At 44.1% G+C, this 27,909-nt stretch overlaps 1 protein-coding gene across 1 annotated transcript; it reads right to left on the reverse strand.

The window, feature by feature from the left end:
* cct8 (chaperonin containing TCP1, subunit 8 (theta)) lies at window positions 1–27,530 on the reverse strand. The gene is made up of 15 exons (XM_084338380.1): window positions 27,394–27,530; window positions 25,437–25,527; window positions 24,079–24,158; window positions 22,534–22,683; window positions 19,566–19,746; window positions 19,133–19,194; window positions 15,319–15,456; window positions 14,400–14,578; window positions 13,888–13,954; window positions 12,575–12,662; window positions 12,028–12,143; window positions 11,224–11,295; window positions 10,620–10,784; window positions 9,890–10,009; window positions 1–923 (listed from the first exon to the last, which is right to left on the reverse strand). Exons 1-15 carry the CDS (start codon window positions 27,451–27,453, stop codon window positions 849–851), a joined length of 1,644 nt encoding a protein of 547 aa, XP_084194506.1. The 5' UTR covers window positions 27,454–27,530; the 3' UTR covers window positions 1–848.
* Window positions 27,531–27,909: the final 379 nt, after the last annotated feature.

The raw sequence follows: 27,909 nt of genomic DNA on the forward strand, positions 1-27,909 counted from the left end.
TTTTATTTATTTTAATTTCTTTATTGGTGTTATGATTTCTATTTGACGGTCAGAAAGTATTTCACAAAGCGGGATGATGTAGTTGACCAGATAACTTCCTCAAAATACCAGAAAGTCATAGAATAACTTCTGATATTGTTCATAATTAACAGAATCCTTCAGATGAAGAACCATGAGATTTAAGTTTACAGGGGGAAAAAACAAACCCTTTAGTAAAATAAAAAGCACCTCAGATGTTCGCATGGCATTTTAGTCAGATGTCGTTACTTTCAGGTGTTTAGTGATACGTTTAAGACACAATGGAAGCCAATGGCAGTGGAGAATCTGCAGAGATAACACATTTTCCATTAAGTGGTAAAGGATTATGACAAAAGTAGAGCACCTTGATTTCTGTATCAAGGCAACAATGACTTGGAACCCAAACGTCAAAAAGACCGACATGGTGCTCCTTTTCCAAAGTTATCTGGTCAACTTGCTAATCATCCTTTAATGAAATACCCACAGTATCTAATGACTCAAGATCACCACAACAACAACAAATGTACTGTAGGTGAAATGACAGTAGGCCTCAAGTAAAACATTATCTGTTGCGACAGAGCATGTTAACAAAGATATAAATCATCAAACCAAGACATGAAGCTCAAGTGCCTTTTATTTGGGACTGGGAACAAGAAGCTGGAGGTTCCATCGATACGTTTCTCTCCACATCCTAATTTACTCGAAGCAAAACGTTACTACAAAATAAACTGTTGGGCTTTAAATAAACAAGTAGAAAAACAATGTGTGTGTGTGCGCTTGGGGAGGGGCAGGGGGGGGTTAAAGATCGCCGGGGTTAAAGGTCTTCAGGTTCAGTCGTCCTCGTCCCAGTCCTTCTTTCCTCCCTGGGGAGGTTTGGGACCGCCTGCTGGTTTAGCCATGATGATCTGGGAGGAGAAGAGGACAGTGATCAGACGGTGTTGCTCCCAGGACCACGGCGAGGCCGGCTGTGGCCTCTATAAGGAGAGACACAGGCACAGCAAACGATGACACGTTAACAGATCACACGTCACGCGGGTGGGTAGGACACTTGCATTTAGAGGTTAATCTATAACAAACATCTACTGAAGGGATACAACACTACGCTGTACGAGATGATGATACGTTGCATCCCTCGTTTTACCAAGTGTTCCTGTTGTAGACGGACATCGTTACATGCATCATCATCATCCCGTTCAATTTCACACCGGTTGGGATCCCTGCAAAGACGGGTCCCCTGAGGCCATGCAGCATCATGCAACCACACCATGCCTGTCGTCTCCACACGGACCGGTCCCACTGTCCTCTACACAAGTCATCATGGACCTGTCAGTATCTTCTCCACTGTCCTCTACACAAGTCATGGACCTGTCAGTATCTTCTCCACTGTCCTCTACACAAGTCATGGACCTGTCAGTATCTTCTCCAGTGTCCTCTACACAAGTCATGGACCTGTCAGTATCTTCTCCAGTGTCCTCTACACAAGTCATGGACCTGTCAGTATCTTCTCCCCTGTCCTCTACACAAGTCATCATGGACCTGTCAGTATCTTCTCCAGTGTCCTCTACACAAGTCATGGACCTGTCAGTATCTTCTCCACTGTCCTCTACACAAGTCATGGACCTGTCAGTATCTTCTCCACTGTCCTCTACACAAGTCATGGACCTGTCAGTATCTTCTCCAGTGTCCTCTACACAAGTCATGGACCTGTCAGTATCTTCTCCAGTGTCCTCTACACAAGTCATGGACCTGTCAGTATCTTGTCCACTGTCCTCTACACAAGTCATGGACCTGTCAGTATCTTCTCCAGTGTCCTTTACACAAGTCATGGACCTGTCAGTATCTTCTCCAGTGTCCTCTACACAAGTCATCATGGACCTGTCAGTATCTTCTCCACTGTCCTCTACACAAGTCATGGACCTGTCAGTATCTTCTCCAGTGTCCTCTACACAAGTCATGGACCTGTCAGTATCTTCTCCACTGTCCTCTACACAAGTCATGGACCTGTCAGTATCTTCTCCAGTGTCCTTTACACAAGTCATGGACCTGTCAGTATCTTCTCCAGTGTCCTCTACACAAGTCATCATGGACCTGTCAGTATCTTCTCCACTGTCCTCTACACAAGTCATCATGGACCTGTCAGTATCTTCTCCAGTGTCCTCTACACAAGTCATGGACCTGTCAGTATCTTCTCCACTGTCCTCTACACAAGTCATGGACCTGTCAGTATCTTCTCCAGTGTCCTCTACACAAGTCATGGACCTGTCAGTATCTTCTCCACTGTCCTCTACACAAGTCATGGACCTGTCAGTATCTTCTCCAGTGTCCTCTACACAAGTCATGGACCCGTCAGTATCTTCTCCACTGTCCTCTACACAAGTCATGGACCTGTCAGTATCTTCTCCACTGTCCTCTACACAAGTCATGGACCTGTCAGTATCTTCTCCACTGTCCTCTACACAAGTCATGGACCTGTCAGTATCTTTTCCAGTGTCCTCTACACAAGTCATGGACCTGTCAGTATCTTCTCCAGTGTCCTCTACACAAGTCATGGACCTGTCAGTATCTTTTCCAGTGTCCTCTACACAAGTCATGGACCTGTCAGTATCTTCTCCACTGTCCTCTACACAAGTCATGGACCTGTCAGTATCTTCTCCACTGTCCTCTACACAAGTCATGGACCTGTCAGTATCTTCTCCAGTGTCCTCTACACAAGTCATGGACCTGTCAGTATCTTCTCCAGTGTCCTCTACACAAGTCATGGACCTGTCAGTATCTTCTCCACTGTCCTCTACACAAGTCATGGACCTGTCAGTATCTTCTCCAGTGTCCTCTACACAAGTCATGGACCTGTCAGTATCTTGTCCACTGTCCTCTACACAAGTCATGGACCTGTCAGTATCTTCTCCAGTGTCCTCTACACAAGTCATGGACCTGTCAGTATCTTCTCCAGTGTCCTCTACACAAGTCATGGACCTGTCAGTAATATCTTCTCCACTGTCCTCTACACAAGTCATCATGGACCTGTCAGTATCTTCTCCACTGTCCTCTACACAAGTCATGGACCTGTCAGTATCTTCTCCAGTGTCCTCTACACAAGTCATCATGGACCTGTCAGTATCTTCTCCACTGTCCTCTACACAAGTCATGGACCTGTCAGTATCTTCTCCAGTGTCTTCTACACAAGTCATCATGGACCTGTCAGTATCTTCTCCACTGTCCTCTACACAAGTCATCATGGACCTGTCAGTATCTTCTCCAGTGTCCTCTACACAAGTCATGGACCTGTCAGTATCTTCTCCACTGTCCTCTACACAAGTCATGGACCTGTCAGTATCTTCTCCAGTGTCCTCTACACAAGTCATGGACCTGTCAGTATCTTCTCCAGTGTCCTCTACACAAGTCATGGACCTGTCAGTATCTTGTCCACTGTCCTCTACACAAGTCATCATGGACCTGTCAGTATCTTCTCCAGTGTCCTCTACACAAGTCATGGACCCGTCAGTATCTTGTCCACTGTCCTCTACACAAGTCATCATGGACCTGTCAGTATCTTCTCCCCTGTCCTCTACACAAGTCATGGACCTGTCAGTATCTTCTCCACTGTCCTCTACACAAGTCATGGACCTGTCAGTATCTTCTCCAGTGTCCTCTACACAAGTCATCATGGACCTGTCAGTATCTTCTCCACTGTCCTCTACACAAGTCATGGACCTGTCAGTATCTTCTCCAGTGTCCTCTACACAAGTCATGGACCTGTCAGTATCTTCTCCAGTGTCCTCTACACAAGTCATGGACCTGTCAGTATCTTCTCCAGTGTCCTCTACACAAGTCATGGACCTGTCAGTATCTTCTCCACTGTCCTCTACACAAGTCATGGACCTGTCAGTAATATCTTCTCCAGTGTCCTCTACACAAGTCATCATGGACCTGTCAGTATCTTCTCCACTGTCCTCTACACAAGTCATGGACCTGTCAGTATCTTCTCCAGTGTCCTCTACACAAGTCATCATGGACCTGTCAGTATCTTCTCCACTGTCCTCTACACAAGTCATGGACCTGTCAGTATCTTCTCCAGTGTCCTCTACACAAGTCATCATGGACCTGTCAGTATCTTCTCCACTGTCCTCTACACAAGTCATGGACCTGTCAGTATCTTCTCCACTGTCCTCTACACAAGTCATGGACCTGTCAGTATCTTCTCCAGTGTCCTCTACACAAGTCATGGACCTGTCAGTATCTTCTCCACTGTCCTCTACACAAGTCATGGACCTGTCAGTATCTTCTCCAGTGTCCTCTACACAAGTCATGGACCTGTCAGTATCTTCTCCAGTGTCCTCTACACAAGTCATGGACCTGTCAGTATCTTCTCCAGTGTCCTCTACACAAGTCATCATGGACCTGTCAGTATCTTCTCCACTGTCCTCTACACAAGTCATCATGGACCTGTCAGTATCTTCTCCAGTGTCCTCTACACAAGTCATGGACCTGTCAGTATCTTCTCCAGTGTCCTCTACACAAGTCATGGACCTGTCAGTATCTTCTCCAGTGTCCTCTACACAAGTCATGGACCTGTCAGTATCTTGTCCACTGTCCTCTACACAAGTCATCATGGACCTGTCAGTATCTTCTCCAGTGTCCTCTACACAAGTCATGGACCCGTCAGTATCTTGTCCACTGTCCTCTACACAAGTCATCATGGACCTGTCAGTATCTTCTCCACTGTCCTCTACACAAGTCATGGACCTGTCAGTATCTTCTCCACTGTCCTCTACACAAGTCATGGACCAGTCAGTATCTTCTCCAGTGTCCTCTACACAAGTCATGGACCTGTCAGTATCTTCTCCAGTGTCCTCTACACAAGTCATCATGGACCTGTCAGTATCTTCTCCAGTGTCCTCTACACAAGTCATGGACCTGTCAGTATCTTCTCCACTGTCCTCTACACAAGTCATGGACCTGTCAGTATCTTCTCCAGTGTCCTCTACACAAGTCATGGACCTGTCAGTATCTTCTCCACTGTCCTCTACACAAGTCATGGACCTGTCAGTATCTTCTCCACTGTCCTCTACACAAGTCATGGACCTGTCAGTATCTTCTCCAGTGTCCTCTACACAAGTCATGGACCTGTCAGTATCTTCTCCAGTGTCCTCTACACAAGTCATCATGGACCTGTCAGTATCTTCTCCAGTGTCCTCTACACAAGTCATGGACCTGTCAGTATCTTCTCCACTGTCCTCTACACAAGTCATGGACCTGTCAGTATCTTCTCCACTGTCCTCTACACAAGTCATGGACCTGTCAGTATCTTCTCCAGTGTCCTCTACACAAGTCATCATGGACCTGTCAGTATCTTCTCCAGTGTCCTCTACACAAGTCATGGACCCGTCAGTATCTTCTCCAGTGTCCTCTACACAAGTCATCATGGACCTGTCAGTATCTTCTCCACTGTCCTCTACACAAGTCATGGACCTGTCAGTATCTTCTCCAGTGTCCTCTACACAAGTCATGGACCTGTCAGTATCTTCTCCAGTGTCCTCTACACAAGTCATGGACCTGTCAGTATCTTGTCCACTGTCCTCTACACAAGTCATGGACCTGTCAGTATCTTCTCCAGTGTCCTTTACACAAGTCATGGACCTGTCAGTATCTTCTCCAGTGTCCTCTACACAAGTCATCATGGACCTGTCAGTATCTTCTCCAGTGTCCTCTACACAAGTCATCATGGACCTGTCAGTATCTTCTCCAGTGTCCTCTACACAAGTCATGGACCTGTCAGTATCTTCTCCACTGTCCTCTACACAAGTCATGGACCTGTCAGTATCTTCTCCAGTGTCCTCTACACAAGTCATGGACCTGTCAGTATCTTCTCCAGTGTCCTCTACACAAGTCATGGACCTGTCAGTATCTTCTCCACTGTCCTCTACACAAGTCATGGACCTGTCAGTATCTTCTCCAGTGTCCTCTACACAAGTCATGGACCTGTCAGTATCTTCTCCAGTGTCCTCTACACAAGTCATGGACCTGTCAGTATCTTCTCCACTGTCCTCTACACAAGTCATGGACCTGTCAGTATCTTCTCCAGTGTCCTCTACACAAGTCATGGACCTGTCAGTATCTTCTCCACTGTCCTCTACACAAGTCATGGACCTGTCAGTATCTTCTCCAGTGTCCTCTACACAAGTCATGGACCTGTCAGTATCTTCTCCAGTGTCCTCTACACAAGTCATGGACCTGTCAGTAATATCTTCTCCAGTGTCCTCTACACAAGTCATCATGGACCTGTCAGTATCTTCTCCACTGTCCTCTACACAAGTCATGGACCTGTCAGTATCTTCTCCAGTGTCCTCTACACAAGTCATGGACCTGTCAGTATCTTCTCCACTGTCCTCTACACAAGTCATGGACCTGTCAGTATCTTCTCCAGTGTCCTCTACACAAGTCATCATGGACCTGTCAGTATCTTCTCCACTGTCCTCTACACAAGTCATCATGGACCTGTCAGTATCTTCTCCAGTGTCCTCTACACAAGTCATGGACCTGTCAGTATCTTCTCCACTGTCCTCTACACAAGTCATGGACCTGTCAGTATCTTCTCCACTGTCCTCTACACAAGTCATGGACCTGTCAGTATCTTCTCCAGTGTCCTCTACACAAGTCATCATGGACCTGTCAGTATCTTCTCCAGTGTCCTCTACACAAGTCATCATGGACCTGTCAGTATCTTCTCCACTGTCCTCTACACAAGTCATCATGGACCTGTCAGTATCTTCTCGACTGTCCTCTACACAAGTCATGGACCTGTCAGTATCTTCTCCACTGTCCTCTACACAAGTCATGGACCTGTCAGTATCTTCTCCACTGTCCTCTACACAAGTCATGGACCTGTCAGTATCTTCTCCACTGTCCTCTACACAAGTCATGGACCTGTCCCCGTCCCCAAGTGATCCAGTTCAGTTTCGGTGACACACCCGTTGTTGTTAATATTAAAAGTTTTGACATCCATAAGAAACACGACAATCCATCAGCTGAAATCCTAATACATTTATCAAAAAATGTCATCAAAAATAAGAACACACAACATTTCTTGGTGCAACGTTAGTATTATTGACGGACGGGCAACAGTTCCACACGGCTGAGTGCCCAGTGAGTGAGTGAGTGAGTGAGTGAGTGAGTATCCGTTGCGGAGGTTTCCATGTCAAACGCACACACATTCCAGCACCTGCTGCTGACCCTCTAATGATGAGACTCAAACTTATCGGGCGCCTCGTCCCACTCATCCTTGTCCCAGTGGCCCCTCTGCTTGGGAGCCTTGGGGCCCCCTGCTGTCTTGGCCATGATGATCTGAACCACACACACACTTAAGTTACCACCCAGCACCGGCGAGCAGGGATGGGGACCGAATTCGGTACTTTTGAGGTACCGAACCGAAACACGTCGGTACTACCGAGTATCGATTCAAGTGAGATACAGGGAAAAAATATATATATATATTTTTTTACATGTCAACGTTCACACACACAATACACGCTCACCTAGGATTTGACTTGATTCAACAACAAAGCAGTCGGAGCAATGGCAAGCCGAAAACTGTCGAAATTGTAGTTATTTGAAGTTTGGATATTTTTTTCACGACTGAGGTAGGTAAATTAAATTTCTTGAGAATAAAGTACAGAAAAAAGGTACCGTTGGGTACCGGTATCGATTCACAGGTACCGGTACCGTATCGGTTCAAATGTGAAGGTACCCATCCCTACCGTCCTATACGTAGTAGATACGTTACCACGGTGACGTTGCGGTGCATCACAGGACGTTAGCTAACCTGCAGACTAGAGCGTTTATAATAGTTCGGGTATTTCGTGTATACTGCACCTTGTGTATACCGTTTACTTTTACTCATAGTATATTCAGATTCTAATTCTTTATTGCCTATATTTGTTGTAACCTATAAACATAACCAATAGTTAATTATATTGTTTACACGAGTCTATTTTTCCTCATACTTTTATATTCAGATGTAATCTTATTTTTTGTATCCACTTTTTAAAATGTTTTCTCCCATCGCAATTCCATTGCGGCAATTCTTCCCTCCCCGGTCTTGAACGTTGCTCGCATATGCCCCCCACTGGCTGGTTGTAGGGAGGATAGACGCCTTGCATCACATGTCCCCTCCGGTACACGAGGACGCAGCCTGTCACATCTTTTCACCTGCCAGCACGGACTCTCATTTGGGGAGGAGTAACGTGTGGGAGGCTCACACTGCCCCCGCCATTTTCCCGTCTCTGCTGTGCAGGCGTCCCCCAACCGACCTGTAAGAGTCGCTGTCCACAACGTCCAGATTACCACCCATCGACTTCCACCCGATTGAGTTAGTATGACAGCCGGCCCAAGCCGGAGGCAACGCAGACAGCCGGAGTCGAACCCGGTGTCTCTTGCGTTGGTGACGAGCGCAATGTCCGCTGCGCCACCCAGCCGCATATTCAGATGTAATCTTATATTACATGCCTATATTTATGTCCTTCTACTATTACCCTGCCCATACCTCCCCTCCACCAATGCTGCTATGACACCCGAATTTCCCCAAGGGATCAATAATGGAATAGCTTTTATTATATATATATATTTCTTTTATGTTTTTGGTAGATTTTTTATTGTTTTTACTACCGGGCAGTCCGGTAGAAAGAGAGAGAGAGAGAGGAAGAACGCGACGCAGCGCGTTACACACCACTTGGGCGCCCCAATAATGGAATATCTTATGTTAGCCAATTTTTAATACCCATTCTTGGAGCTGGGTTGGTACACATATTCATTCAAACCGCATAAGGTTTCCCTCATTCGCAATGTCGTCGAGATATATTGACGCATAATTAAAATAAACAAGACAAAACACAGGAAGAAAGAATGTAAATAAAGAATAATCAGTTAAAACAATTACATACATACATACATACATACATACATACATACACTACATGGGGTGCTTGCTCAGGGGCACTTGGGCAGTATTGCCACAGTCGGTACCGGTGATCGAACCAGCAACTTTTGGGACGACTAGGCAGCCAACCTTACCAACCTGAACCCCATTAGCTGCTGAGCTCAGACAATTAACTTAGAATATATATATATATATATATATATTTGACCAGAGTAGTAGTATATTATGTAGTATTTGACCAGAGTAGTAGTATGTAGTATTTGACCAGAGAATAGCAGTATGTAGTATTTGACCAGAGTAGTAGTATATTATGTAGTATTTGACCAGAGTAGTAGTATGTAGTATTTGACCAGAGAATAGCAGTATGTAGTATTTGACCAGAGTAGTAGTATGTGTTGTATTTGACCAGAGAATAGCAGTATGTGTAGTATTTGACCAGAGAATAGCAGTATGTGTGGTATTTGATCAGAGAATAGCAGTATGTGTGGTATTTGATCAGAGAATAGCAGTATGTGTGGTATTTGATCAGAGAATAGCAGTATGTGTGGTATTTGATCAGAGAATAGCAGTATGTGTGGTATTTGACCAGAGAATAGCAGTATGTGTGGTATTTGATCAGAGAATAGCAGTGTGTGGTATTTGATCAGAGAATAGCAGTGTGTGGTATTTGACCAGAGAATAGCAGTATGTGTGGTATTTGACCAGAGAATAGCAGTATGTGTGGTATTTGACCAGAGAATAGCAGTATGTGTGGTATTTGATCAGAGAATAGCAGTATGTGTGGTATTTGACCAGAGAATAGCAGTATGTGTGGTATTTGACCAGAGAATACCAGTATGTGTGGTATTTGACCAGAGAATAGCAGTATGTGTGGTATTTGACCAGAGAATAGCAGTATGTGTGGTATTTGACCAGAGAATAGCAGCACTCGACACTTACTTGGTCCACTCTCAGTACTGTGATGGCAGCGTTGGTCGCCAATTTGATGCCCCAGTGTTTAACCAAGTATGGTTCCAGAATGCCAGCGTCCTTCATGTCCTTCAGCGAAGGTCCCTCCCCCTGTAAGACATCAGACGTCACATGACTGGGATACACAGAATCACAGAGATGCACAGAGTTCCTCATCCCGTTGCTCACGGCCCAACGCCATTCGAGTCAGACGAGTCTTCTTCTACAATGCGTGTACAGTAGGTGAAATTGATTGTTCTCATGTGTATAACGCCACCTAGAGGCTGATTTATTCTGCAATGAGGTGACTGAACCCCATCACTCTTTCCACTTAGTGGCAGTAATGTGTAAAGTTTAGTGGTGTAACAGAACATAGTATCCATGATCCATGGAGTGGGACAGAAACACACTAAGAATCGTTACTCGAAAAGCATGTTTCTTCGAAATAAGTGTTTTACAGAATGAATAGAAAGCAATTACATTTTTCTGTCCCTTTGTTTTTTGCTGATCCGAGAAAGCGTGATACGATCCGAACCGTGAGTTGTGATTCTTTACACGGCTGGTATGTAGTAGTTGGAATGTTCCATCCAAATTGTCATTATGTGGTTCATTAACCTTCAGTCTCACGCACCAAACCAACACCGATTCCCACGAGGACAACATGATGGAATCATAGGAAAAACATGTGTTCTTGGCGCTCCGCACAAACACACAAACGCACCTCGATGTCGAAGCCCATGTTCTTGTCTCCCTCGTGGTGCACGGCGTACAGTTTGGAGATGAGCTCGTTGCCCTTGACGCCAGAGTTCTCCGCCAGGGCGCGGGGCACTGCCTCGAACGCTTCAGCAAACTTCTTAATGGCATACTGCTCCAGTCCTGGGCAAGACTAGAGACGGAGGAGGAGAGGATGTTTTACATGACACACATAATCACTGTGGACCAATGCCGTCGAACGGCGACCTCGAGGCAAAATAGCCCTTTGTTAACTTTTTTTTGTATCCACTTTTTCTCCTATTTTTCTCCCATCCCAATTTCGTGATTCCAATTCTTCCCTCCCCTGTCTTGAACGTTGCTAGACTATGCCTCCCACTGGTCGGCTGTAGTGAGGATAGAAGCCTTGCATCACGTGTCCCCTCCGGTACACAAGGAGGCAGCCTGTCGCATCTTTTCACCAGACGGCTCGAACTCTGTGGCGAGGAGTAACTCATCATACTGTGACTTTCCCCAGACCCCTCTTGGCAGAGCCTGAGGTGTGGCCAGCAGTAGCAACCCCTCCCACTGTACCCACTGAAATACAATCTAAACACTAAAAGAACTCGGTATACCTCTCCGTAAGAAGTGATCAGTCTGGCCAGCTCGATCTCAGTAGCTCCAGCTCCAGGCATCAGACGCTTGTCCTACAGAGGAGATAAAGAGAAACATTGATCTCAATTTATCTGTTCAGATCCGAGCGTAAAGGAGGACGGTTTGGACAACGGCATCAGATAGTGTGTGCGGTACAGAGTTGGTCTTGGCAGATGTCGGGTGCCCTGATATCGTCGCTGGTCAATACTGACGTTTCACAGATACCCATATCAGTATAGAGGCCTTTTCGGTGGCATTGCTCTGCTAGGAGAACAGCTTGGGTCCAGGTTCCCGTCAGCTATTGATACTAGCAAACACCGCGACACAAAATTCACTTTGAATATATCCTGTTGCATTAATGAACAAATGGGGCTCTGATTTTGTGAGGCCAAAAAAGGTTCAGACCTTTTTAGCAATGTTAGAATATAAACCTTGTTTGGTTGCAAGAGATCACGCAAACATTTTATGGCATCAAAGTCAAAGCCCTGTTCATAGTCTGTGGAGCAGCCACAGGTTTTACACTTTAGTTATTACATCATCGATTAGAGGGGTTTTCCCTCTTGAATTCTAGCTTTGGGAGTGTGGTGCGACGTGCGTGTTCACAAAGTCCTGGGGCACAGGAAGCTTTAACTAAAGAAACCACCCAAGAAAGTCCTTGTTGGCTTTATACTCCATCTCCAATTATAAACACTACTGTTGCGCCCCAAACTGTAGTCATGCCATAGACTAATTATAAACACTACTGTGCCCTAAAACTGTAGTCATGTCCTAGAGGCTGGACTCACCCTGACCAGGACCTTGAAGGTGTTGACTCCATCATCCACAGCCCTCTCAATGTCGTCCATCAGGTTGTCTGTGGAGCCTCTGATGACCAGTGTTGAGATGGCTCCATCCTCCTTCTCTGTTTAAGGTGGAGGTAGAAAACCAGGGGTTATACAGGGTCTCCTCTAGGGCAGTCTTAAGGTAGAAAACCAGGGGTTATACAGGGTCTCCTCTAGGGCCGTCTTAAATACTTCGACGCTTCGTCCGATGGGCATGGGATTCGAATATGAAAATAAAATTTAAATATTTTTTTTTTTTGTTGTGCCTCTTTCTTAACTACAACAAGCAATGCTGTTTGTTATTTAAGACGAGGTCGGACTCGGCACTGGCAGATTTGTGTTCATTGTGCTGCTTTTATAAAGCCTCAAATGACGACTTACAATATTTCATGAAAGCAGAGTTTTTCCGTTTGTCTAAGATTTTAAAAGGTTTCAACTTTACAGCACTGACAGAGTTGAACAAAGTGCTGTACAAGTCCAACAACAAGGGGTTAATTATACAGGGTCTTACCGTGCTTGAAGACCACCACCTGTGTGTCTCCCACCTCATCCACGTAGACGCTGTCACAGCGGCCCATCTCCTCTGGTGTTGGAGACGTCTGAAAGGCAACACAACAAGAGTCAACACCCGTTTATACAGAACAAGAGTCAACACCCGTTTATACAGAACAAGAGTCAACACCCGTTTATACAGACTCCGGCAGCCATGGGATGAGTGTTACTGTTAGGGACTTCAGCCATGGGATGAGTGTTACTGTTAGGGACTTCAGCCATGGGATGAGTGTTACTGTTAGGGACTTCAGCCATGGGATGAGCGTTACTGTTAGGGACTTCAGCCATGGGATGAGCGTTACTGTTAGGGACTTCAGCCATGGGATGAGCGTTACTGTTAGGGACTTCAGCCATGGGATGAGCGTTACTGTTAGGGACTTCAGCCATGGGATGAGTGTTACTGTTAGGGACTTCAGCCATGGGATGAGTGTTACTGTTAGGGACTTCAGCCATGGGATGAGTGTTACTGTTAGGGACTTCAGCCATGGGATGAGTGTTACTGTTAGGGACTTCAGCCATGGGATGAGTGTTACTGTTAGGGACCTTCAGCCATGGGATGAGCGTTACTGTTAGGGACTTCAGCCATGGGATGAGTGTTACTGTTAGGGACTTCAGCCATGGGATGAGCGTTACGGTTAGGGACTTCAGCCATGGGATGAGTGTTACTGTTAGGGACTTCAGCCATGGGATGAGCGTTACCGTTAGGGACTTCAGCCATGGGATGAGCGTTACTGTTAGGGACTTGTGAGAAAGTGTTCAAAAGCAATGCACATCCTAGTCAACGCTCGATAGTGGGGCTGCACGATTTTGGGAAAATATCTAAGTGCGATTTTTCGGACAGATATTGCGATTGCACAGCACTTCCGATTGGTAAGCATGACTGGCACGCAAGAAAAAAACCTTGAATCAGACTCGCGATTTCGATTTTAAATCGATTAATCGTTCAGCCCTACTTGATACTGGACAGAAAACTGAAAACATCTTATTTCAGAAGAATTGCATACATGCTGGAAACATCACATCATATTCCCCCCCCCCCCCCCCCCCCCAGTAATGTACCAGTCCACTAAGCAGCAGCGATCCCATTATACAGAAAGCCAAGCAAAGTGAGTCTGGGTCTCTGTAGCAAAGCTCAAAAAGTGAGCCAGATCATTGTCCTGCTGGACTACTGACACAGAGTGTAGCTTGCAGGGAAACATCACATCATAGTGGTAACTTTACCAATAAATATTCAAGGGAGAATAGTCTAGTATACAGACTGTATGGACTCACCAGTCTGGGTAGTGCGATAGCTCCCACTGTCTTACATAACCTGCGGAGGTCCCATTTGGAGTTCAGCCTGATGGAGAAAGGAGGATATTACTGTGAGTCATAGGGACAGGGTTAATGAACACATTAGTAATAGGAAACCTTTATTTAAAGCTTCAATCACCATTAGTTTATACTTGTTGGCGTAGTGCTTACCTGACCACCATTAGTTTATACTTGTTGGCACAGTGCTTACCTGACCACCATTAGTTTATACTTGTTGGCACAGTGCTTACCTGACCACCATTAGTTTATACTTGTTAGCACAGTGCTTACCTGACCACCATTAGTTTATACTTGTTGGCACAGTGCTTACCTGACCACCATTAGTTTATACTTGTTGGCACAGTGCTTACCTGACCACCATTAGTTTATACTTGTTGGCACAGTGCTTACCTGACCACCATTAGTTTATACTTGTTAGCACAGTGCTTACCTGACCACCATTAGTTTATACTTGTTGGCACAGTGCTTACCTGACCACCATTAGTTTATACTTGTTGGCGTAGTGCAGGGCCATGTCGGCCACCTTGCCCCCGGTCACCACCACATTGGCTCCAGCGTCAGCGATGGCCTTCACATGGGCCTCCACCATGTCCTCCTCCCCCTTACTGAAGTTCATCAGCTCCTCAGCGCTCTTTATCAGCACTGTACCCTGAGAGAGAACGTTTTTTTTAATATGTGCAGTGTTTCCCATTAATTACCGTCCAATTGGTCCCGCCAGTTTTATAACAAACCAAACTTTTTTTTTTCTTTTTTAAATAAGTTTCTTTTTGTATTATAAATATAAAGTTTGCCAATAGGGATGTATCAGTAGTATTGGCAGTGGTAGTAGTCGTAATAGTAATCCACTATATTTTTTTCTAAAAAATAAACCAGTTCAACACAGGTAACCACTTTTGCTTCATTTCTTTGACGGCTCAAATGTCTGCTCTAGTCGATTTTGTGTTTTGAGCACAAAGTTCATCATAGATCTGGCCTCTTTATTTTGCTCTCAAAGTGCACCAGATTGATGCATTTAACTTATTTTTTTTTAAGTTCCGGGGGGCATGCCCCCTGCACCCCCCTAGAGGGCCAGAGGTTCACCCACCACAGTCTCACAAAATCCTGTGGGAAACACTGATGTGCAAATATATAAATACAAAAAAAGTATGGTTGTCAACTAAGTACATTTGTATAATTTGAATTCTGTATATGAAAATTCAATTGTACTTTGAAGCATTATTGTAAAGAATTTGTGGTTGAAATTGGATGAGGATGAGACCATTCTGAATTAAATACCACCATGACAGGTGTATATATAAAACAAACTAAAATAATAATTTCACATCGCAACTCAGTTTGTGGTGGAAAATAAAAATAAACTTGTGCCGAGATATCGCTGGACTTGGTCACCTTGGTCTCTGTCACCATGCAGTCGAAGGGGCAGGAGAACACTGCGATCTTGGCCTCTTTGATTGAAGTGACGTCTCCCTCCGCCTCCCTCTTGAACACCATGCCATGCAGCATGGAGGACGACGTCAACCCACAGCCCTGCAGAGAGGAGACGCATTAGAAGACGCAGTAGTCCCTTAGAGAAGACGCATTAGAAGACGCAGTAGTCCCTTAGAAAAAAAAAAAAAAAGCCAGACAATGTGCATTGGGCCGCGGCTCTCTGACGCCTTATTTTCTGGGCCCCGGCCTGGGTGCATGATGCGCATGCGCTTTGATCACACCAGGCAGCCAACGCCGGAAATAATGCAGTTTTGAGCAGTTTATAAAAAATATTTAAAATGTTTATTAGCAACGCAGAGCTTTCAAACCATCCCGTATCTCTGTCCGAAACCCTTGTGCAACTGTGAGTACCTTTGAAATGTCTCTGTGATACTTGTATAACGAACGGTTCGGCCAGAACCAGTCCTTCAGGGTAAATCTAGGTTGGTTTCCTATTGAGGAGCAAGTGACTGTGGCTTCACTCGGTGCATCACAGTCACGAAAGGGGCTATAAGCTTGGCAAGCCAGAGTAAAACAGTTTTCAATCAATCAATAACAACATTAACCAGACTCTCGTTGTGTATATTCTGCTAACGCTAAGTCTCATTGTGTCTATTCTACAAGCTTTAACGTTACCTAGCCTCTCGTGTCTATCTGCTAACGTTAGGGTAACTAACGTTACCACTCACGTCCCTAACCCCAACAACAAGCATAACTAATCATCGATCTTTTTGTCAGACTAAACTCTCCGCTCGGTGGCAAATTGTGTTGTCGGTTTTGTTTCATCAATAAATGAGGCAGAATACACAGTGACTGTATCCTTTTTTATTGCACTTGTTTCGTGCTGCAAACATACATATGACATTCTACGCGAGCCATTCAAGATGGCGGCTTTCTGTTTTCGTTCAGACTCTCCAAACAGTGACGCGTCTCTCTTCTGACCAATCAGTGGTCTGCAGTTTTTCACATGACTTTTGTGGTACCAGTTCTACTCGCTTGGCTCGCGTTAAGAACCACGACAGAGCAGGGACTAAAAAAGTACCCAGAAAGTACCGAAAAAGTACCTGGTACCAGGTACTTTAGTAATGGAAAACCGAAAATACCGAGTAGAGTAGAGTAGAGTAGGTACCATGTAGTGGAAAAGCGCCATTAGAGAAGACATAGTAGTCCCTTAGCGAAGAGATATTTGTCCCTTAGAGAATAGATATAATTGTAGACATACAATAAACACAATGTCATTTATAGGTAATGTTGTGGAACCAATACCAATTAATTATGCACATACAGATCTCTGTGGTTAACATACATGTATTAATAAAACATAAAAATGAAATACAAAGAATAGGAGCTCCTTGAAGCTAGGCCAAGACGTATTGGCCCCTTCGGCCACCTGGGACCAAGACCACTCCCTCCCCCACAGTTAAGTCTCTTTGTCACCTTGAGGCCTGTTCCTGGCATTAAGATCTGATCTGTGCGATCCCATCACAAGAGGGCAGCTCTAAGCACCCCTCTCTGAACAGTGCACTGAAACAGCTTTAAATTAGGCTAATTGTTTTGTGGATACTTGTTGCAATCGTGAAACGGCATGGGACTGCTGAAGGGGCACGGTGAGCACACATTATAATTAGTGCTGTCAGGTGATATTCTTTTAATCTAATTAATTACAGGATTTGTAATTCATTAATCTAATTAATCGCATAACCATTTTAGGCCCGATATTCTATAATAATATTTCAAATGGCATGTGTCCGGATGGCAGAATTCAGTACTGTATCTACAAAACCTTCCGTTTAATCATCTTCCATTTATTCATTTGCTTAGATTTTTCAGGTCTGGTCCATTTTAGCATGGTGTTATTCACAGTCAAAGATTAATTTTTTTTTTATTGATATTATCATTTGGTTCATTACAATTGACTCAAGCCTCGTAACAGACACAGTATTTCTGACACTGGGAATACATTCCCTGAGATCCATAGATGTCCCTAGAATCAGATACCAAGAACATGCAAATGAACCATTAAAAAAAGAAAATCTGTAAATGTGTATTCTACGTTCTTATGGAATGAATTAAAAAATATATTTAAATTAAAAAAAAATATATTTTTCTTCTTATTAATTTGAGTTAATTTTCATAATGTGATAATTTGCTGTGTAATTAATTAATCTAATTAACGCAATAAACTGACCGCTCCAATTATAATAGAGGTTTCTGGTCACATAAAGACGAGGTTACTTTAGATTCGTTCAGCTGGAGAGCTAACGGCTGGTGAACTCGACAGCTGTAAGGGCCGTCCGACTCTTTATAATAAAAACTGCACAGACTCTGGTGCAGTGCGTTACTAGGGGTTGAACCATGTGTACCATCGTGCCACTCACCACTGTTCACTACTACTACCGCTATCACTATTATTATCATTACTACTTGCACTTTGTTCTATTATTATTACTACCTATTCTACCTGTACCTGCACCATGCTGCTACGACACTTGCATTTATAAAAGGATTAATAAAGGAACACTTGACTTAGGGCTGGGCGATATGGCCTCTAAATGATATCACAATATATTTTTTGCTGCATCACGATACACGATATATATTACGATGTTTTGACATTTCCTCTAAAGCACTTAAAAATGCTTGATTTAACCCTTTGATGGATACAGTCACGCCAATATGATGATTATATAAACCTCTGTTGTCAAGCCTCGTCAATATACCCCCTCCCCCCCACTAAAGGAACTGGTGTCGTGGATCACTCCCCTGTGAGCTTTTCCAGGGTTAGCGGCTAACGTTAGTTAGCTTAGTTACCGCCTCTGTGTGTGTATGTGATGTAAATTGGACGAGTGTCTGTGTGAGGGAGAGAGGAAAGTGCTGCGCTAAAGTAAGTCTCATCTCTATAGAAACTGACGTGAGATTTTGTGCAAAACATCACGATGTCCACGATATGTTTAAAAAGTGTATTGTTAATGAACTGTACCCGATATTTATTTAATAGTCATATTGCCCACCCCTAACTTGACTTAAAAAGTGGCAACCCTAATAAAGCCTATGTAATTGGGCATTTTCAAAGACATGGTGGATAAAGCCAGTTCACGCGATTTGAGAACCAACTGGATTGCGAGTAAAAGGAGGAAGAAAGTGAGCACAGAGGCTTCTTCTCCCTGTTCACAGCATAGAATTATTAGGGGAAAAGGGTTCACAAGACCCCAGAGGAGGTGAGGCAGGGCTGGACTAGACGGTCCTTCAGTGAGGCCCAGGTCGCTTGAAGCCTTTTTACAATGCATCCGCGTTTCCGTTTTGCGCTCTGATTGGCCAGGTCATGTGACATGAGCGCCAATCGTGGGACGGCAAGTTTCTACACTGGTTAAGCTTAGGCACTCTTCGAAGTTGGTTAAGGTTAGAGTTTGTCTTAGAACGCCAGGTAGTTTGCAGGCTGTTCGACGCGGAAATGGGCAAACACGCTATTGGGCGCACATGTCACATGACCTGGCCAATCAGAGTGCCGGAAGATGCGTTGTAAAAAGGCTACACACGCCCAGGACACGTCCACACAGCTAACAGACTGTGGCCATAAGCGGCCTCCGGACCGGAAGCAGTCCGAGCGGTCGGATCTCAGTGAGTCTCAGGTGCGTTAGGAGGGCAGGGCCATAACCCGACAAAAGGGAATCTGACCCCTAAAGTAACCAATAAAAAGTAAAACACCATGTAATTTACGGGTATTCATAACACTTACCAAGATCTTGCACACTCTGACATTATCGACATTGAAGTTGCCGGATTCAGGGAAGATGGAGACTGAAGAAGAAGTGGTCACACATAAATAAATAAATAAATAACATGCAACACCTCATTTTTCATCTTGTATGCATTACATAAGTTTAGTTTGTAGGTATAGTTAGTTCATAGACCTGGGGAGTCAATTAAATAAATGTCACAGTACAATTCTCAGGAGGTCCAGGAATTATGATCATCAATTCAGTTACCCCCAACATGTGATTTTACACATGTATTGCAAATATTGTGATACTGTTGGACGGTCTCTCAATAATTGGATATTCACATGCCCCCATAATCACCCATCCCTGCTTGTATAGATTATAATATTGTGACATATATACTGTATATAATAATATACTCATTATGTAGATGGTTGTAGTGCGACTCACCGCAGGCCTGAGCGATGAGGTTGGAGAGGAAGTCTTCGTTGCCATACTGCTTGCTCATCACTGCCGGGCGGATCAGAGCCGTGACCTCTTCCAGGTCGTGGAGGTCCTGGGCTGAGGAGCACACGCAGTCCGGCAGGATCTCCAGGGCTTTCTTACAAGCCATGTCATAGCCCTCGATCACCTTAGAGGGAGGAGGAACACGGACACACAGCAAACTCTCATTATATTTATACACACAGGCTGCACCAAATGATTAGAAGCGTCACTTTATCCTAAATATTTTAATCTGAACTCGACAAATATGTTTGCCGTACAGCGGTGTAATGTGAGGTAGGGGTGTAACGATGCGACCTCACAACGATTCATTTAGATTCTTCAGGCAACGATTCAATGCATCATGAAATCTCTTCATTTGACCACGATTCGATTCATTTTCGATTCTCAGTTAATTCCCCAAAAAATTTTGAATACACAAATGCGTCTGTGGGAACTGATTCACTCAGCATGAATAGACTATAGGTCAATAAAAACAATACACAAAAATAAAATAAATATAAACTATATATATATACCCCCCCCTGATTAATTTAGATTATAATCGATTAACATTTTCAAATCGATGCAGTTGAATCGTCACATTAGAATCGATGCATTTCGATTAATCGATGCATCGTTACACCCCTAATGTGAGGTAGTATTACCATTGTTGATACATGATTTACAGCCTGGGTATGTTGAGACTGGCAATATAGGCAACTCTAACTTCTGTCATTTACCCAGTAAAATGTGTAAGTAACGGCAACGTGGGGATATTGCAACGTCTGGGTGGAGGTCAGTCTGCACTCTACACTAGGGATGCCCCGATCGATCGGCCACCGATCGTTATCGGCCGATAATCAGTATAAATATGCGATCGGTGATTGGTGATAATGTTTTATTTTCGCCGAGCGTCAAAACCGATCTCACTCGCTCGTCTCGCTGAGTTCTGTCTCAGACACCGGGAGCTGTGCGGCGTCTGCTCCTCCCTCCAGCCCCTCCCGTGCGCATGTAAACATGGGTCTAGTAGTCTAGTCTAGTGTGACGGGAGGACGGCGTCTCCCTTAGCTACCGTTACAAAATGACCCAGTCAACCATTCACTTCCAGTCCAATACATGATGAGGCATTGTCTAACCGAACGGTATCTAGCCGGCCAGCTACCGATAGCTCCTGACATCAACAAACGCTCCAGCAAGTCTAGTATAGAGACGTGTATGATACCTCAGCTAGCTCATGTTAGCTGACGCCAGCTCACTGTTCAAAACGAAATGTCCCACTGAACTAAATAGTTCACAGAGGCGCTGTATCAACGTTATATAGCCGGCCAGCAGTAGCCACAGATAGCTCCTGATATCAATGTTTTATAACACTCATTCGATGCGTATTCGAGCTGAGGGCATGTTGTTGAATTTGATCAATAGGGTCCAGCTGCACCTCCGGAGAATCCTGGCCGTAGCTGCAGGCTACTCGAGTATAGGGTCTAGCTGCAGCTCCGGAGAATCCTGGCCGTAGCTGGAGGCTACTAGAGTACACACAGACAGTGGAGCTTGTTGCGTGGTGGCGATGTCTCGCAGATAATACAAGTACAAGTCTAATTATATAATATATATTTTATAAAAAAAAAAAAAAAAAAAAATTATATAATATAACTTTTTAATCAAAAACGATCGGTATCGGATCGGCCGATATGGCTCACGACGATCGGTGGCAAAAAACGTGATCGGGGCATCCCTACTCTACACAGAGTACATTCTCCTAGTTATTATTTAATGTTACCTCTGAGACGGACAGGCCCATCCTGAGCAGCTCCTCTGTTATTATTTAATGTTACCTCTGAGACGGACAGGCCCATCCTGAGCAGCTCCTCTGTTATTATTTAATGTTACCTCTGAGACGGACAGGCCCATCCTGAGCAGCTCCTCTGTTATTATTTAATGTTACCTCTGAGACGGACAGGCCCATCCTGAGCAGCTCCTCTGTTATTATTTAATGTTACCTCTGAGACGGACAGGCCCATCCTGAGCAGCTCCTCTGTTATTATTTAATGTTACCTCTGAGACGGACAGGCCCATCCTGAGCAGCTCCTCTGTTATTATTTAATGTTACCTCTGAGACGGACAGGCCCATCCTGAGCAGCTCCTCTGTTATTATTTAATGTTACCTCTGAGACGGACAGGCCCATCCTGAGCAGCTCCTCTGTTATTATTTAATGTTACCTCTGAGACGGACAGGCCCATCCTGAGCAGCTCCTCTGTTATTATTTAATGTTACCTCTGAGACGGACAGGCCCATCCTGAGCAGCTCCTCTGTTATTATTTAATGTTACCTCTGAGACGGACAGGCCCATCCTGAGCAGCTCCTCTGTTATTATTTAATGTTACCTCTGAGACGGGCAGGCCCATCCTGAGCAGCTCCTCTGTTATTATTTAATGTTACCTCTGAGACGGACAGGCCCATCCTGAGCAGCTCCTCTGTTATTATTTAATGTTACCTCTGAGACGGACAGGCCCATCCTGAGCAGCTCCTCTGTTATTATTTAATGTTACCTCTGAGACGGGCAGGCCCATCCTGAGCAGCTCCTCTGTTATTATTTAATGTTACCTCTGAGACGGACAGGCCCATCCTGAGCAGCTCCTCGGTTATTATTTAATGTTACCTCTGAGACGGACAGGCCCATCCTGAGCAGCTCCTCTGTTATTATTTAATGTTACCTCTGAGACGGACAGGCCCATCCTGAGCAGCTCCTCTGTTATTATTTAATGTTACCTCTGAGACGGACAGGCCCATCCTGAGCAGCTCCTCTGTTATTATTTAATGTTACCTCTGAGACGGACAGGCCCATCCTGAGCAGCTCCTCTGTTATTATTTAATGTTAACTCTGAGACGGACAGGCCCATCCTGAGCAGCTCCTCTGTTATTATTTAATGTTACCTCTGAGACGGACAGGCCCATCCTGAGCAGCTCCTCTGCCAGCTCTAGGAGAGCTCCAGCGAACACCAGGACAAAGTTAGTACCATCCCCAACTTCCTGCTCCTGCATGTGGGAAGCCATCACTATCATCTTAGCTGCTGGATGTTGTACCTGGAAATTACATCATTGGGAGAGTTAAAAGAGCCTGGACACACAATAATGTATTAGAGGAAATGTAAAATGATATACAAATATAATATAGATTTATAAACAGATAATAAAATGTAACTCAAATCCTGACTGAGGTGAGTTTTCACTGACGAGAACAGCAGGCCTGTACACTGCGATGATATGATCGCAAATTGCCCCCTAATTTGGTCCGTGCGAGTTTAAAATAATATCTGGGGGCAAGCTTGCGAGTGGTGATTTCAACCCTTCATTCGCATTTCACTCCTAAATTAATCCATACAAATTGTAGTAAAACATTAGCCTACAACCAGGGCTGTACAATGCAATATAATGTTGCGGTTGTAATTTCATTAGACAGACCAGCGCGGACCTTTAATAACATGTAATTTAATTGACGAGCAATGAGCTAACGGTAGCTTCTAACCAAGGTCTCCATTAGGATTATGCTAAGCTAACTAGCGATCTCTGCTAACCCTAGAAAACGGTCAAAGCGGACTCCACAAGACTAGTTCCATTCGTGAGGAAAGGGGGTGGGTTATATTGACAACAGAAGTTTAAACATAACTTCATATTTATTGGTTATTCGTTTCTGTATATCATTCAATTCCCATCTCCGTGTGTCTCCATCTCTTCCTGTTTACATTCGAGTGTGACGTCATCACCTACGGCAGCTCACTCGCTCTCTCTCTCTCTCTACATTCAATGATTTAAAGTAGCCAAATGTTACACACAGTATAAATACTAACTGGATAGTTGATGATATAAACATTTAATTTCATTATCTGAAATATTCTAAAATCATTAAGTCTGTGTGATTATTATTTTCTCACAGTAGTGTGTGTATGTATATATATATGTGTATGTGTGTGTGTGTGTGTGTGTATATATGTGTGTGTGTGTTTGGCTAAAGTGGATAGAAAACACAGTACTGTGTAAAAGGCACCCAAGAGTTTTTATATAAATTGTCTTAGATGTAAATAATTTTTTTTTATTAGTGTGTCAGTAGACTACTCTTAGTACATTTTCATTAAATTATTTTTTAAAGCATCTTCATGGTTTAATAATACAAACATATGTTGCAGGGACTTATTATAATCATCATATTGGCGTGACTGTATGCATCAAAGGGTTCAATCAAGCATTTTTAAGTGCTTTAGAGGAAATGTCAAAATATCACGATATCATTTAGAGTCCATATCGCCCAGCCCTACTATAATGGTAAAATAGTTATTAAAAAATTTGCCCCTAAAAAATATTCTTTGCCCCTAAATTTCTCATTTAGGGGCAAGTGTGCCCCTAGTGAAAAAGCTTAGCGTACAGCCCTGAACAGTGCAGACTCCCACCAGTAAATGATGCCTATTTCACGTTTCCTCTCACCTCCAGCTCTCTCAAGATGGTGGCGGCATCGTTGGTGACAAACAGCTTCTCCAAGTGGTTGATGACCATTTTGTTCATGCCTGAAACAAAAACACAAGAAAAGCATTAGCAAAGAAAAGCATTAGTCTCTATGCTCGCTTAGGGTAACCCAGGGAGCAGGTAGGGGGAGGAGTCAAACATTCCGGTTACCAGATTCTAGCGCCTGAGCCACTGCTGCCCTCAATGGCTCTCCACCATCAGTACTTGAAGCAGCGTTTCCGTTAGCCGGTAATTACCGGTATTTGACCGGCAAAATCTGGTGAAGTCCGACATATCTAATCTCTCCGGTCATAATGTCCGGTGAAAATAATTCCCTCTAAACACAATTAGATTATTTGAATTGTATTAAAATAGGCAAAAATTAAATAGCCTATGCGATGAACGAAACAATCATTACATTTGTCGTTGCTTCACCAAGCAGCCGGTCAATGACATCCTGTGTCAGCGAGCTGGCAGCTGATATATTTACGTGAAGCATGGCTTGGCAGGGTGCAGTACTCCAATTCAGCCATTGGCAATTCAGCTGTTGGGTGGGGGCGCTGCTGACACCGCTGCTCTGCTCCGTCTGCTCCATGCTTCACGTAAATATATCAGCTGCCAGCTCGCTGACACAGGATGTCATTGACCGGCTGCTTGGTGAAGCAACGACAAATGTAATGATTGTTTCGTTCATCGCATAGGCTATTTAATTTTAGCCTATTTTAATACAATTCAAATAATCAAATTGTGCTTAGAGGGAATTATTTTCACCGGACATTATGAGCAGCACCAAGTCGTTGGGAGGTGGAGATATACATCACGGCGCAAACCCACGATAATGTTGCCGTCTCTCTGCCAAATTTCTCAGTTCTTCGCTTGATATAATTAATACAAATGTCCAATATAACGGAATTCGTTAGCTCATAAAAATGTGATTATAACAGACTGCCGTTTATTAAGGTCGGGCAGACTGCCCACCGACACCTCAAGTCGGCAGCAGCACGCAGTCTCGAGGGACTTATTTTATTTGGAATATATTAATGACTGTATATACGCAAAAGTAGTCTAGTTTTAAGTTAAAATATTATAAATGCCTTGATGATGTCATTCTTTATATAGGCCTATCAATTGTTTTTAAGCTCAATAAACTCTGACCGGAATTTATCCCATTTGTCCGGTAGATTGAAATCTACCGGACACTCAGACCTGCAAAAAAAAATTCTAACGGAAACCCTGACTTGAAGGGTCTCACAGTACCCAGTAGGTAGGTATGCAGTGCACCTCACAGTACCCAGTAGGTAGGTACGCAGTGCACCTCATTGCTGGCAGGTATAGCTTACCATTTGGCCCATAGGCGGTTCTTGTAGTCTGAGCCAACTCCTTGCAGGCGGAGATGTTGCGGAAGACGGCCTCCTCGAGCCCTGAATAGTGCTGGAACGAGACACAATACAATCAGATGACTGTTCTGAGCTCACATCCATCATATGATTAAAAATGGGCACTTTACTTATTAAAAAAAAAAACATTTATTCTGCACACGCATCCAAAAAAGAAAGTTTAGCACACATTTGTTTAGTTTGACAGTTATTGTCGAGTAAATTAGTTTGCATAATGGCCACCAGTGATGTCATCGGGGACATTGTGTTAATTACAACTCCACAAAATGATGTAGATGAAAAAATAGCAATACTGTGTCTTATTATAGGGGACTGCTACTTTATACTTTCATTGAGCTGTAATCAACACAACATAATGATTCAATGTCCCCCGGTGACATCACTGGTGGCCATATTCAAACTCATAAATCAGCATTGTTTTGGCAAAGTGCCCCTTTAAGAATACTATGAATTTGTATGAAATGTGATAGCAAAACATTCTAAACGTCACCATTCAACCTCACGTGTGGAAATTACATGTATTTTTTCTATGTAAATGAAACAGTCAATCAAGATGATCACCGGCAAGATTCAGTGTCGAACCATGAGTAAGACAAACAATATGACAGTCCAACACACCGAGATAAAGGCTCATCTATCAAAGGCCACGCCCACACACAAATCTTATTTTGACTATAACTTAAAGCAACATGTTGGTCATCCACTGTGTTAACAACGTCACATTATGATGAATTGAAAATGGGGGACCCTGATGTAAACAAGACGAAAGTCTTTCTCTGATTGAAAACTTTATTAACAGATTGTAGGCGGGGTGGGGGAAACTGTACAACTGTACAAGCAAAACTGTACATTGATCGACAAAACCATACTTCATACTTGGTTCCAAGAAGTGGGTCTCGTGTATTATTGGGTTTAATAGGACATTTACTGTACATTGGAGGGGGTTGGGACATTTACAGGGGCCAGTTTCGAATTGCAGTCTCCCGTAGGTGTTCTTTGAGAGTGGTTTTGAAAATGGGCAGTGATTCACATTCCTTTACAGCTGTGGGTAGGGCGTTCCACATTGATGTGGCATAATTGCGAAACATGTTTAGTCCCTTGTTTGAGACAAATCTGGGTTTAACATGATTTGTGGAGCTCCCTCTGGTGTTGTGATCGTGGTATTCACTGACCTTTGGGAAGTATTTTGACATGTACATGGGGGTACCTTGGTCGCGTAGTGTATCTTGTAGACCAGGCCCATTGCAAGTTGCTGTACTCTGTCGTCTACTCTAAACCATCCTAGGTTGTCAGAGTGGGCAGGGGTGAGGTGGGTTCTAGGAGTAAGGTCAAGCAGTAGTCTGACCAGTTTGTTTTGAGATGTTTGTAAATTTGTTTTTAGCGCCTTTGAGGTGCTTTGGTACCATGAGGTGCAAGCATAGTCGTAGTACCCTCTGGTCTGCATCCCCTTAACAATTGTGTGTATTGAGCCGTACTGTATTGTAATTTGTACCCATTCTGCAATCTGGTAAATAAACGTATCAATCAATCAATGCACTGCAGTCATTGTTAACGTTAGCTTGTGACCGGTTGCGACAGTTACATCATTACAGTCATACATAACTACAACATTGTGTTTATGGTGGTGATTTCAACTCATATAGAAGCAGTCTTTATGAACTAATAAGCACACGCGCGCGCGGGGCGGTGGTGCATCACCAGCAGTGAGCAGCGCGCGGCCTAGAGACGCTGTTCTTCTAGAACTCTCTCTCCCCATGACAGCGCGTGACGGAGCTAGCTTAGCTTCCTCGGGCTAACTGACGTTAGCTAACGCCAACTGATGCTAACTCACACATAATGTAATAACGCTCGGCTTAGCTGAGGAGGCTGTTTGAGCAGAGGAAAAAAATTATTATCTCACCCTAGCACCATCCTTCAACATTTGGGCAAAGCCCGGAGCTTTGGGGACGTGGAGTGCCATGGTTTCGGATGTTTAGCAGCCCGGGTGTCCAGAGAGAAAGGAGCTGCAGCGTGGGTTCGGCTTTAGCACAAAGCCGAAGAGAGAGAGAGAGAGAGAGGAGGGGGGCTTCCGGTGAGGGCGTGGCCAGGAGGGAGGGGGGGCTTCCGGTGGGGGCGTGGGATTTTAAATTTATTTAATTTATTTTGTTTGTGTTTTAGGTTTTATTTTTAATTAGGTTTGTATAGGGTGGTGATGTTAGGGTTGGGTGTTTTGTTTAGTTTGTTCTGGGTTTGTTGGTTTTTCTTTATTGCTTTTATTGTTTGGAGCTTCCGGTGAGGCGTGGCCAACAATTCTCGAAGAATGAATGAATGAATGAATGAAAACTTTATTTAACAGATTGCAGAATGGGTACAATACAGTACGGCTCAATACATACAATTGTTAAGGGGATGCAGACCTGAGAAAGACGTTTGTCTT

Source organism: Notolepis coatsorum (assembly GCF_963971535.1).
Source record: "Notolepis coatsorum genome assembly, contig: SUPER_8_unloc_1, whole genome shotgun sequence".
Lineage (NCBI taxonomy): Eukaryota > Metazoa > Chordata > Actinopteri > Aulopiformes > Paralepididae > Notolepis > Notolepis coatsorum.